The sequence below is a fragment of the Trachymyrmex septentrionalis genome, unplaced genomic scaffold (genome assembly GCF_001594115.1).
Source record: "Trachymyrmex septentrionalis isolate Tsep2-gDNA-1 unplaced genomic scaffold, Tsep1.0 scaffold37, whole genome shotgun sequence".
NCBI lineage: Eukaryota > Metazoa > Arthropoda > Insecta > Hymenoptera > Formicidae > Trachymyrmex > Trachymyrmex septentrionalis.
The window spans coordinates 3890914-3903283 of record NW_017305536.1 but is presented as its reverse complement, the minus strand read 5'-3'; the positions used below and the strand labels follow the sequence as shown (position 1 = coordinate 3903283).

The following is a 12370-nucleotide window of genomic DNA, read 5'->3' as shown; positions in this document are numbered from 1 at the left end:
TCTTACTACTTGCTATATATTCTGTTAGATTTGATATAGTTTATTGCACTCGATAAAATGACGGCGAATCCAGCCAGAAGACAAACTAAAGCCGGCGGCACATGCTTGTTTTCCTACTGGACTGCTAGCTGGATTAGAATCTTATTGGCTGCGATGCTGGCACTGACAGCACCACAGTCAATAAGGCAAGATTCTATTAGGAACTATCGTACCCTCTGTATACTAAAAAAATGGCTGCTTAATGATTGGTGGATTTTATAATCCGTCTTGCAAACGACACCATTTTTAATATTTCTTCTAGTACTTTTTAGTACTTTTGCGATACTGACATAAGCCGGTCGCGCTTCTCTTATAAATATAGGACTCTAGTTTATGCCAGTTTCATGTCGCGCTAGTTTTAAAATTTATTTATAACATTGCTTAGATCACTAATATTCCGTAGATCCACGTAGAACGTGTTAATAAAGTATTGTAATACTTATGATATTATAATATAAGAAAACTGCACATACTATACCACTGCATCAGCGCTGATGTAGTAGTATTGTCCAAATCCACATCTTTTAAGACTTTACATTTGGAACAAGTCGCCTTTCCGACTTTTATTTCGTAATTATTCAATAATTACGAAATAATTCAGGAGTGGATGAAATCAGGCTGATGTAATAGTGTAGTATTACAAATAATAACGGTGCCAGCGCTGTATGTAGCGTCTTCGTCATAGTTTCTGAGCAATCAGGTAATAATTTTAATTAATTCTTGTCGCACGAAACACAAACGCGTTTAATATTTTTCATAAAAATTTCAAAAATAGTTGTTTCTACAGATATTCCAGGAACCTTGTAAGAATTATACTGTAAGGCAGATATATATTGGAGGATGAAATATATACATATCAACTAACAAGTAATGAGCGACGGAATAAAATATATATGCAGATAATCTAGATTAGATTACTTTACTTTCGCGGAATTTTTATGTATATGTATGTATTATTGTACAGCATAAACAAATACAAACGTAACCTCTTTGCAATATTATATTATCTTTATTCTAGGTATTCAAAGATACATTATAGCATGATAGAGAAAGGCGTGTCTTTTTCCACTATGCATAATAAATGCTTCCACCATGTATAATTATATGGTGAAAGAAGACACGTGTCCTTTTCCACCATACATAATAGATGCTTTTTATTTACGTCACTTTTGAACGACACGTATACTGACGAGATGAAGCTGATAACTTGATAAAGTTTTTGTAAGTATTTAGAAATTAATATACACGCAATATAACATTTCTCATAAATTAAACGTGCGTAAAATTTTTTATATCAATAATATAATTTATTAAATAATAAAATAGAATCAGATTTCTCAAAAATTACTAAATTAAAGTACAAAACTTCCTGGGATGTAGGAGTCAACACGGTAGTTAGTGCGTTAATTTAATATTAGACATACATTTTCTTTCGTACGCATTTCGACTTGATTTAAGTCACTCTCAACGAAATACATAAATTAAAATTAAACTATCCTGAATAATCCTAGTCCTAAACTAATCTGTGCACCTGGTGCCAACTATCTGCCTCACTGCAATATTTCCTTGAGTTCTATCTTGGTTATTCAATCCAATAAAACAATGAAAGCTTCCGTAAATAAAGACATTACAAATTAACAATAGCGGTCAATGATAAAATTGTGTTTACAGAAATAATCACGAAATAATCACTCACCAAATTGCAAAAAAATTATACATAAATATTTAGCAGTCCAATGCACATAATGAAATTAGCGTTATTTGTTAAAAATTAAAAATTGTGTCAAATATGCGCAATAATTTTACATTTTAAACAAGTGGTTGTCGTGTCCGGTTACATAGACCGTTATTCATAGTCTGTTCTTATTTTAATCATCTTAAGTAATGTCTTAAGGTGCTATTACTCCCTTCTAATTGGCTTTTGATATCTTAGGATTGCACTTAAGATGGTCTAAAATATAATCGACTATGAGTACCGGTCTATGAGGTGATTTATTTTGTGTTTCATTTTTTACTAAGAAAGATGATTCTTCAAAATCATATTTTAAAGTATTATATGATGTTTCAGTTAACATTTTCTTGATTTTAACAATATTTAATAGTAAATTTTTTATATGATTATTTTTTCGTCTTACGGCAATTCTTAATATTTTTAATTGTTTGTCTTTTGAAACTAATTTTTTTTTGAATTTTTTTCTTTGTTCTTCAATAATACGTTTCAACCTTGCTGTTTGACATTGTAATTTTTTTTCGAAACCATTTGCTTGAACTTGTATTTTTTCTTCTAAATTTATTTGTAAAGATTGCAATTTATTTATTAATTCTTCATTTTTCTTTTCCAATTTTTGGATTTTCATCTTCATCTCTTGAAATGTGAGTACATCATTCCGCTTCAATGTTTTAATTGTATTTGTTTCGTCTGTAACAAAAGTAAATAAAAATACTATAACACATATGATGAATTCGATTACTCGCATTACACTGTAATCAATGCATATTAAAAACTAATTTATAAAGTATCTCAACGCAGTGATATAATATAATCAACTTTGACAATAAAATGATATATATATATTTTGTTAAATAACGTGACAATATTATTAGTAGATAGTTAATCGTTTAAAATATTTATATACTTTTACATTTAACTTTACTAATTTCATGAAAAACAGCTTTCAGTATGCACTGATCTAGCATAATGCAAGTGACCGAATTCACTAATAGACACATATAAAAACATACCTCTGTCTAGCTTACATATAGAATTTTGTATTTCATCTTCTTCTAACTTTGGAATAAATTTGATTTCTATCTCTTCTTCATTTGAACTTATTTGCTTTCTTATTTCACTTATAATTGTTTTCACTCTTTCTACGAAAATGAACAAGAATTGTTAACAAAAATGAAAATAATACTATAATTTTTTAAATGTAAGTTTAATATGTACTAGCTAACACTAAATATTTCTAAAATATTCATAAAAAGTTTCTAAAATAAAAAAAAACATTCCAAAAGTATTCTGAAATATTAATTTAATATGTCATATTAAGATTTTAATATGTCATTCAACATTATTAAGATCGTTTCGAAGATGCGAATAAGCATCAAAAATTTGTTAAATTGCAAGTAAATTCGTGATATTATTGCGGTAGTTTAGCGTTTCAAGACCGAAAAATCATTTCGTCGCGCGTTTCTAGGGATTACACACGTAATATATAAATTCACACCGGTTGAAATTCACCTTATTGCGAGATTATGCAAATATTATGGATAAGTTTTGTTATTTCCATTTCCGTTAGATTACGTAAACCTAAAGCAATATCTTGATTGGCTTAAGTTTACATCTTATGGTCACTGTTGCAATTTTGTGTGCGGCAGCCCTGATTACACCAATGTTACTTTGACTTTAAATGAGGCTTAAAACTTTCTCTATCTCTCCCTCTCTCTCTCTCGGCTTTAAATAAAGAAAGTGAGTTTTAATTCGTTTAATGTCAAAGTGACGTTTGTGCAACCAGATCTAAGGCTTTTTTCAGCGCTACAAAAATTACTTGCTCTTAATAAAATGATTTAAAGACAATCATCTCATATGATGTACCTTAGCTGTTGTATTATATTTTATGTAACTAAATATTACATGCAACTCTAAATTTTTGGTATAAAATATGATATACCAATGATTTATTTAAAATATTTTAAAATTTATATTTATAAATATTTAATTTATAATAAAAGTTTCTTTAATAAATTCGAAAGCTGTTATGAACTAACGTAGATATTAATGCAAAAAATGATTTATTAATTAAAGATTTATTAATTAAACATTGAGTAGATATAAAATACAATGACAATATTTTTGGATCGAGATGAATTTGCGTAATATTATAATCAGCACGGATATTATATTTTTTATAACTGCTCAATTATTTGCGTATAAGTTATGTATTGAATGTATTGAAGAAGACCAAAAAATAGTAGTCAAAATGTCTACGCGGTTTTATATTCAATGTTCAATTAATAAATAATCTATTTTTGCTTTTTTACACCTATATCTGCATTGGCTCATAACAGCTTTCAAAATTGTAATATTTAACACTAAAATCGTGACTTAGTTAGTTTTGACCAATCTAATAATTTTTCTGTTCCAATTTATTTGAATTTGTACGTGGAGCTTTTGTAACTCTTCATAAATAATCATAATTAATTACAAATAATTTTACTTTTATGGTGATAACCCCCTTCCTCGTAAAAAAACTAGATGGGGTTAACTTAGACCCACAGTTCTAGTGTTAATAACAATATATATATTTATATTTTTTTAAATATATCTTCTAGGTATTTACCTGTACTTGTACAATTGTTTATTAAATTTTTAGTAGGTACTACATCTGGTTTTAAACGTACTCTTCTTGTAGTGTCGCTAAAATCTTCTGATTTAAAATGGATATCGCAAATTGCACTGTATTTGTTAGGTATAAATTTTTTCCGTCCGGTTGCTTCAATCCATTTAGCTGCTATGCTTTCTACTTGCGGAAAACTGAAATGTATTATATTGAGTGTGAACATATTGTATGTTTATTTGGCAACTTAAATTCTATATTTAATCTAAATTTTATCTAAATACGATACATACACAATATTTATATTACCATGATCTTCATGTTTATGTACAAATATAAGGTATGAATCACAGACTAAATATAACGGTACTTCTAGGATTATATTTCAAGACATCTCTTCTCTGAAGAAAATTTTATTCGATATGGTAATTATATATGGCTCAGCCGGTTGCATTTCAAAAATCAATGAAATTAGGTTTATTTGATGTGTTTTTGTATAAAACAAAAGATCTGGCAGAAAAAAAGCGTTGCCCGCAAATCAAGATATTAATTATTAAAGTTGATGACTATTTAAGTTATGAAATCTCTCTTATCGATTAAATATAATAAACTATACGTATGCTGTCATGTTTGCTTGGTAACAATGATAATTTAATGATAAATAATTTTTTGCTTTAATTAATCAAAAACCAATTTTTTTATATAATTTAAATTATAGCAGAGAATAATTTATGATTCAAAAGTTTCAAAATATGGGCAGCTAAACTATATAATTACCCTTGATATAATATAGTATATGATACGTACATATAAATATATTTTGAGTAAAAACTTTCCTTGGAGATATTTTGAAATGTAGCCTATGTCATTAAAATTACATAATCTATACACATTTTTATCTATCATTAATCAAAACTTATTTTTTCTTAAATTTACCTAAACACATGAATCTTGTCTTTTCTTTTATTCCGATTTGGACAATTAAGTACCTCACAATGTTTCGTCATATTTTTTTAAATTGTCGCGATATAATCACGATAAAAATATATTTATGTACACATATAAGAAATGCTTTTCATTTTTTGTTGATCCTTCCAGTTAGAGTTTTGGAAGAGCTTTCTACCACACCTATTGTCAGAGCAGATCTCTTGCTTAATATTATTATCTCTCTAATGTTCTATTTCGTACAATTCGCATATTTTTTCAATTCTTGATGCAAAGTCTGTATGTAAAAGCAAGAATAATCTTCCTTCAAATGGAAATGTGTCTTCAACCAGACTTATAATTATGACCGTTGTTTCAACGTAAAACTTCAGTATTTATTTAGAATATCTCCTCATCCCAAATCTTAGTAAAAATGAACTTATTCAACGCGAAACGAAAGAACTCAGCAGAAAAATGCGGCAGTCTGTCTTGTAAAACAAATTATCAAGTATCAAAATTCGAAATTTTAAAGGTTAAAATATCTGTCAAACTCGATACAGATCAAAACATGCTTTGATTACATGCGCACGCGCATTGCGCTGTGAGTCAGTACCAACTACCAAGTGCATAAACAGGCTATACATCTAGTGACTTTAACTACAAATAAGTTGGATATGCTTGAAGCACAGTATGAAGTAAGCAATAAGCACTACTGTATTCTTGTTAGTTTATGATAGAGTTTAGTGGTTTAGTGAGGTTTCTAATCTAACACGTAGAGAACGTGGAGAAGGTACACAATAATATACAAATTGTTAAAATCATCTGGTATAATGTAAATATAATGAAAATAAAATAATACGAAGAACAAAACATTAATATTTCTAAAAAAGATATTTTAATTTATTGCAAAAATATCCTAATCATAGATATATTAAGTAGACATAAATGCTTGGTAATATTCTAATGGTAATTAATTTAGTATAATGTCTAATTTATAATGTTTAATGTATAAATTTAATCTTTATCTTATAATTATGAAAATATTAAAACGAATGATAATTATCCGAAATCTAATTGTTGATTTGTTTCTTCCCTTCTTCCTTCAGGGATTACCTAACCTAACCAGGTTCTCTTCATAACAAGGACCTCTCAGTTTTGGATCAAAATGACAGCTATAAAAGTGCATGGTGGTATCGATATTTTAAGACTGCCGGTAAACGAGGAGGAACATATTTGTCCTCCATGGCATATCAAGTACACTCAGTCTCATATACTCCATTCTAAATGTTCCAAAAGCGAGGATGGCTGTGGTACCAACGACACAAATGCCTGTCAATTTTGCGTGTATGTTGCTCGTTAATCGTTATCTTAAAAATATTATAACATCAGAATTCTTAGAAATGCAATTCTTATCCTTACAGATATAGTAATGCATTAGAATTGCCACATATGCCAGATATGGTGTTTCCCAATAATGTACTATCTCTGAAGCATGAAGATGGAGCATTGCTGCAATTTAATGCTTTAGATGCTTTAAGATATGTTTCTAATGGAAAGATTAATGTGCAGCTTGCTTATGCAGAAGCATGGAAAGAATCAAGGTATATATAATATAATTCTAAACTTAATAGCTTGTATCCAGATGCGTTTTTATCGATGAAAGCATGCTTTTATTTCTGATATTCTATAATATGCGTTAAGTATATAGTATATTAGCGCGTTAATATCATTGTATGTGTGTTTTGAATACATGCCAATATGTTTATGCAACAACTGTTGTTATAAATAATTTTAATTCATGTGTATATCAACAGATCAGAAAGTAGTGAATATTTAGAGGAAAAGATTAAACCTTTTGATTGGACATTTACTACTAATTATACTGGTACAATATCTGGCTTCAAAGTCGAAGAAACAAATGAGAGAATTGATATAGATAAATTAAGACAGAAGGATAAGATTATGTTTTATCATGATTTAACATTGTTTGAAGACGAACTTCATGATAATGGCATTGCTGTTAGTTCAGTCAAAATTGTAAGTTATCTCACATACTTTTGATAACATGCAGCAAAGTTAATTCTCTTAATTTTTTTGTATAGAGAGTCATGCCTACCAGTTTTTTTATATTATTACGGTATTTTCTTAGAATCGATAATGTAATGCTAAGAATAAATGATACACGTATTTACCACGAATTTGGGAAAAATTATTTATTGCGTGAGTTTACATCACGAGAAGCTAAAGTTCGAGATATCCGTGTAAGTAATGCAGCATAATATTATATTCTGTATCGAATTTTAAACGAAGATTAAGAGCATTTATTTGTTTAGTACATTAAAGACATATAAAAATGTAAGATGTCATATATGTTGTTATTCTATTTAATTAACATAGAATTGATAATAATTAAAGAATACTTTTCAGCAAGGACACAGTGTAAGGACATAGTAGATCATTATAGCCTTGTTGTTTGTCAATGTTAAACAAAGATGAAATAATTTACTGTGTTACATTGTGAATAGAGATGTGTGAACTATTTGAATGCGAATCAAATCAAATAAAATTCGATTCAAATTTGAATCACTGATTCGAACATAAATTATTCGAAAATTTCGAATCTATGACCGACATTGATAGTTGATTTCTTATTTTATGACCCTCTTACGTAATGTCTTAAGGTGCTATAATGCTGCTCTCTTATTAGTTCATTACATCTTAAGACTGAACTTAAGACACTCTCAAATATAGAATCAGCTATGAATATCGGCTTGAAATATTTAAATATAAGAATCAAATCACATTTTTTAATTATATATATATATATATAATTAATATATGTGATTTTGACCAATAAAATTATAAATATTCTAGTGAATTTGCTACTTTTGTAATTTTCATTTCATTTCAAGATACATAATTAACTCCTAGATTCAATTCGGATTAAACAAAAATTAGATTTAATTCAGAGTCAAAAAACTTTGATTCGCATATCTCTAACTGTCTATGTTGCTGAAAAATGCTTATGGTCTGCAATTTTGACAAATGTGTGGATGATAGGAATACTAAAATGTATTACTTTCTCATAAGGTTTCCCCGGCACTTTTCTTGGAACCAAGTACGATAGCACCTCATTTGCCATTAATTGGAAGTCGATACGATAAGCTTATGGTACCTGAAAAAGAAGAAGTTAAATTAAATGAAGATACAGCTGCACAAAATAAGATTATGACTGAAACAAAATTAGTACAGTCTGATGAACATACAGCAGACAGTTCTATTACTTAAATTTGTGTTAAGAGTTTGATGTTATACGACGTTATTTTTTCGATTGATGTAAAAAAATAATTCATTGTATACATAGATCATTGATTCTTGCTTCATCATTTGAATAAATATGACATTAAAAATTGAAAATAATGAAATAATTATACTGTTTCTCAAATCAATATTAAGAATTTAAAATTGATCGTGCTTGTCAATTTAGTATTATGTGCTTTTTTTCATTTGATTTACAGTAAAAATTTTCCAAGTAAAACTTAATTTGTTTAACAATATTTTTTCATGAATAAAACTATATATACCAGTAATGAGAAGAACGATCTCTGACACAATCTTGGAATAACCTTGATAAAAATTACATTTAAATAAAAATAAAATAAGGACAAGCGTAATGAAATTAAAAATATAGCTTATACTTCTATTTTAAAATAAATTTTAACAAATATAATAGTACAGAAAAATTATTTTATAATACAATATCAATATTTAAACAAAACATTGCGACTATTTTTATTATTTAATTTCATAAGATGCATTAAAATATAATTATGTTTTACTTTTTTGTTTCTTTTTTATTTAAGTATTCGTCGTATTAAAATCTCAATTTTAGCCTGAAACTATAATACATAAACAATTTTTTTTTACCATCTTAAAATTTATTGTCGAAAAAATAATGTCTTAACTAAAGTTGAATAAAAAGAAAACTAAAGTCGGATAAAGATCTCCCCATTGTTCCCTTTTCTTCGGCTTGACCTTGAAAAGATCAAATCTATTGCACATCAGAAAATCCTTTGTGTTTCATCTTGCTAATTCGAATTAGCGGGAAGTCCCTCATCAATACAATATTTCTCTATTAAGAACTATGTAAAAACATTTACACATTTCATATAATAAATATATTAATATAATAAAATAAATCATTCAATAAATCAATAGGCCTTGGATTAAAAGGATATTTGTCTGGAGAATAAATGTTGAAGAGAGTACGGCTGGGCCTTGGTCTCTTTGGTAAGACTTTGATTAGATTCCAGGCGAAGGGCTTTGGCCCGACGTATTCCGCCATAAACACCATCGTGACCTCAGTCCTCTTCCCCACCGACCAAGTAGAAAATAAATCTCAAAGGGAATAGGAGCTAAGGAAGGAGAGATCGAGAGGGAGTTGACCGATCGTGGCTTTCGGGGTGGGCCGTCTTCCACCGTACGATGGTGTTTATTCGCGGGCGCAAAAAACTTGGTTGAATTCCATCGCACGGGTCGACGGCGGGGAGGCGGGGGAGGCGAGAGGAGAGGAAGACGAGAGGAGGAAGGAGAGAAGGCGAGGCAAGCGGCAGCGTGAGGAAGAGGAGGCTGGAGGGAGAAGAAGGAGGAAGAAACGCAACAAGAGCAAGAAGCAAGGAGGTCGTCGACGACAGCAATCTCTCGTGAGTAGGCTTATCCCATTGCCTCCGTCCCACCTTATAGCGCTCTCACACGCTACCAGCGGGTGCGTAGGTGTTTCCGGCCGGCTGAAGAAGCCGTCTGCGCCCGTCGATCCAGAAGAGGACGGTCGAAGCGGGATAGAGAGACGAGAAGAAAGAAAGAGAAGAGGAGAACGAAGAGGAAAAGAGATGGAGTGATGACGATATGTGGTAGCGAGAGAATGGAAGAGCATAGAGGAGGAGGGTCTCTGAGGGAGCGAAGAAAAGAGAGAGAAAGAGAAGGATAATGAGAGGAGGGGAGGCAGAGAGAGAGAGAGAGAGAGAGAGAGAGAGAGAGAGAGAGCTCTGGCTAAGAGATAGAGAACACTCGGCCGGAAGCAGTTACTCGCGCGATGCAACGAAAATATCAGGGCGTCCGTTTCGCAATAGGTCTGCCCGCGTCCGCCCGGAGTTTAATATAGAACACTCGCGGCCGGCTTCGTCGCGAAAACATCACGCTGACGTCGACCGTACGCGAGTTTCTTCTCTCTCTCTCTCTCTCTCTCTCTCTCTCTCTCTCTCTCTCTCTCTCGCTCCCCAGTTCTCTACTTCGTTCGCCCGAGAAAAACGTCTCCTTCTTTCCGCTCGGCCCGTCGCGGCCGCTGGCTCTCCCGGCCTCTTCTTCTTCTTCTTCTTCCTCCCTTCGGTTGGACGGACCCGAAGCGCGGGACCCCTAAAATTAGGCTCATGTCCACTCGCTCAGCGTGCCGTCGCTCCACCGTCGCCGCGGATGACATCCGCGCCGGAGAGTCGGACTCGTCGAAGGTCTTTGTCCGTGACAGTGGTGTGTGCTCACGGTGGCACGCAGCGACCTTTGAATAGTAAGAACAAGGTGCGCGGCATCAGCGGTGGCGACGAGGGGGACGAGGGTTCCGTCACATTCCCTTCCGTTCTCCAACCCCGATATTGCAAAATGGAAACGACTGCCATAGGAATGCGGGATCTTATCCATCTTATCGCTGCGATTCGCGGAGGAGCGTCACGCTATTTCGCGATTCTTTCATCTCCACGCGAAACGAGAACGGCCTAAGCGTCGTTTCGCGCGGCGACTCGAAAGCGAAAGGAAACGAAATCTTATAACGATTCTCGGATATTATTTCGATATTTCGACATCGATGTTATTTGACCGTTGACGACTCACTTAGGAGGGTCGAAAGAATGAAAACGTTATGTCACTTCGCGGACTCCTATTTCGATACCTTGAAACCAGATCGATGTCATCCTGCAATTTAGCAGTTGAAGGATGAAAACGTAATATATGTACATGTCTGATATAACATTCATTCATTCAGCCGTTTCCAGGTCACGGAATAATATCGCCACAATTTAAATCTTTCGTGTCAAGTTCCCTACACAATATTTTTAAAATAATCCTTTTTTTATTGTTTGTTTTTTTTTTCAACATGCTGAATATTTATTTCGATTTGAGTGCAGAAAAGGCAAAAAATAAAGCTACATAAAGCGAATGTAACATTTTTTTCAGGCTCAAAACGTGTTTCAATCGCGTTTTTACAATAATTTCTCTCCTCCGCTTTTTTCCTTCCTTCCAAATACATAGCTCGGTATTCATAATCGGTTCTTATATTTTAGACCATCTCAAGTGAGATCTCTTAAGATAGCACGAACGAATTACAAAGCCGTTTAAGACATTACTTAAGATGGTCTTGGAATAAGGACTGATTATGAATACCGGCCATAGATCTCTCTTTCCATATGCGGAAAATGTGTGTGGTATATTATGTATATGGGGCGACTAGAAAGAACAGATTTATTGACAATCGCGCGACGACACCCACGCTTTATCCGAGCTCGTCAATTGGGAGCGTGTAGGAGGAGAGGGAAAAGGGGAAGGGGGATCCGCCCGTATGATTTTCACAGTATCGTGCTTTAAACGCGGAAATCCATTGTCGACGTCCCTCGTGATGCCCCGTGATGTCTTTTGACATGCTTAACGAGTCGCTAAGAGAGGACAATCTTCCGTTGTCGCTTCGTTCGAGCGTGGAGGAAGGGATAAGTAACAACACTGGACGAGGACGAGGGTCGAAGAGGGGAAGAAGGAGGGGGAGGTGGAGAAAGAGGACGAGGCGTGGAGGAGGGGGAGATGAAAGAGGGAGGTCTGGTACTGGCTCTTCGAGACTTTGTGGAAGACAGCGGTGGTGGACGGGTGGAGGCGAGGAAGGAATGCCACTTCCGGTCACATGACACCACTGGACCAGCCGGCCACTTTGCTCTCTTCTTATTTTTGGCTCATCACGCGCGTCCTTTTCCTCCCTTACGGCCTCTCTATCTGTCTCCTTCTACTTCTACCTCTTCTCGATTAACGCGCGGCAC

The 12370-nt window shown here is 32.9% G+C and overlaps 2 protein-coding genes across 3 annotated transcripts; one reads left to right on the top strand and one right to left on the bottom strand.

Annotated features, from left to right (window-relative positions):
• Positions 1-1773: 1773 nt before the first annotated feature.
• Positions 1774-5876, bottom strand: LOC108750682 (THAP domain-containing protein 1-like). The gene is made up of 4 exons (XM_018490341.1): positions 5313-5876; positions 4380-4573; positions 2782-2910; positions 1774-2458 (listed from the first exon to the last, which is right to left on the bottom strand). The coding sequence occupies exons 1-4, from the start codon at positions 5381-5383 to the stop codon at positions 1950-1952; spliced, it is 903 nt and encodes a 300-aa protein (XP_018345843.1). The 5' UTR covers positions 5384-5876; the 3' UTR covers positions 1774-1949.
• Positions 5877-6060: 184 nt separating this feature from the next.
• On the top strand, positions 6061-8683 carry LOC108750681 (TIP41-like protein). 2 transcript variants are annotated; one of them, XM_018490339.1, is made up of 6 exons: positions 6061-6090; positions 6408-6644; positions 6722-6901; positions 7115-7337; positions 7403-7561; positions 8391-8683. In XM_018490339.1, exons 2-6 carry the CDS (start codon positions 6466-6468, stop codon positions 8586-8588), a joined length of 939 nt encoding a protein of 312 aa, XP_018345841.1. In that variant the 5' UTR covers positions 6061-6090; positions 6408-6465; the 3' UTR covers positions 8589-8683. The 2 variants fall into 2 exon arrangements, with proteins under 2 accessions (XP_018345841.1, XP_018345840.1); XM_018490338.1 differs by lacking the exon at positions 6061-6090 and adding an exon at positions 6186-6266 and having other exon boundaries at positions 6407-6644.
• The last annotated feature ends 3687 nt before the right edge of the window (positions 8684-12370 follow it).

Bases quoted from the DNA above. Each gene is read 5' to 3' on its own strand.
- LOC108750682 (XM_018490341.1), bottom strand. From the start codon at position 5,383: ATGACGAAACATTGTGAGGTACTTAATTGTCCAAATCGGAATAAAAGA. The intron at 4,574-5,312 runs GTAAATTTAAGA...AATACATTTCAG, and splicing joins GACAAGATTCATGTGTTTAG to TTTTCCGCAAGTAGAAAGCA. The intron at 2,911-4,379 runs GTAAATACCTAG...TCATTTTCGTAG, and splicing joins AAACAATTGTACAAGTACAG to AAAGAGTGAAAACAATTATA.
- LOC108750681 (XM_018490339.1), top strand. From the start codon at position 6,466: ATGACAGCTATAAAAGTGCATGGTGGTATCGATATTTTAAGACTGCCG. The intron at 7,338-7,402 runs GTAAGTTATCTC...TTTTTTGTATAG, and splicing joins CTGTTAGTTCAGTCAAAATT to AGAGTCATGCCTACCAGTTT. The intron at 7,562-8,390 runs GTAAGTAATGCA...CTTTCTCATAAG, and splicing joins CTAAAGTTCGAGATATCCGT to GTTTCCCCGGCACTTTTCTT.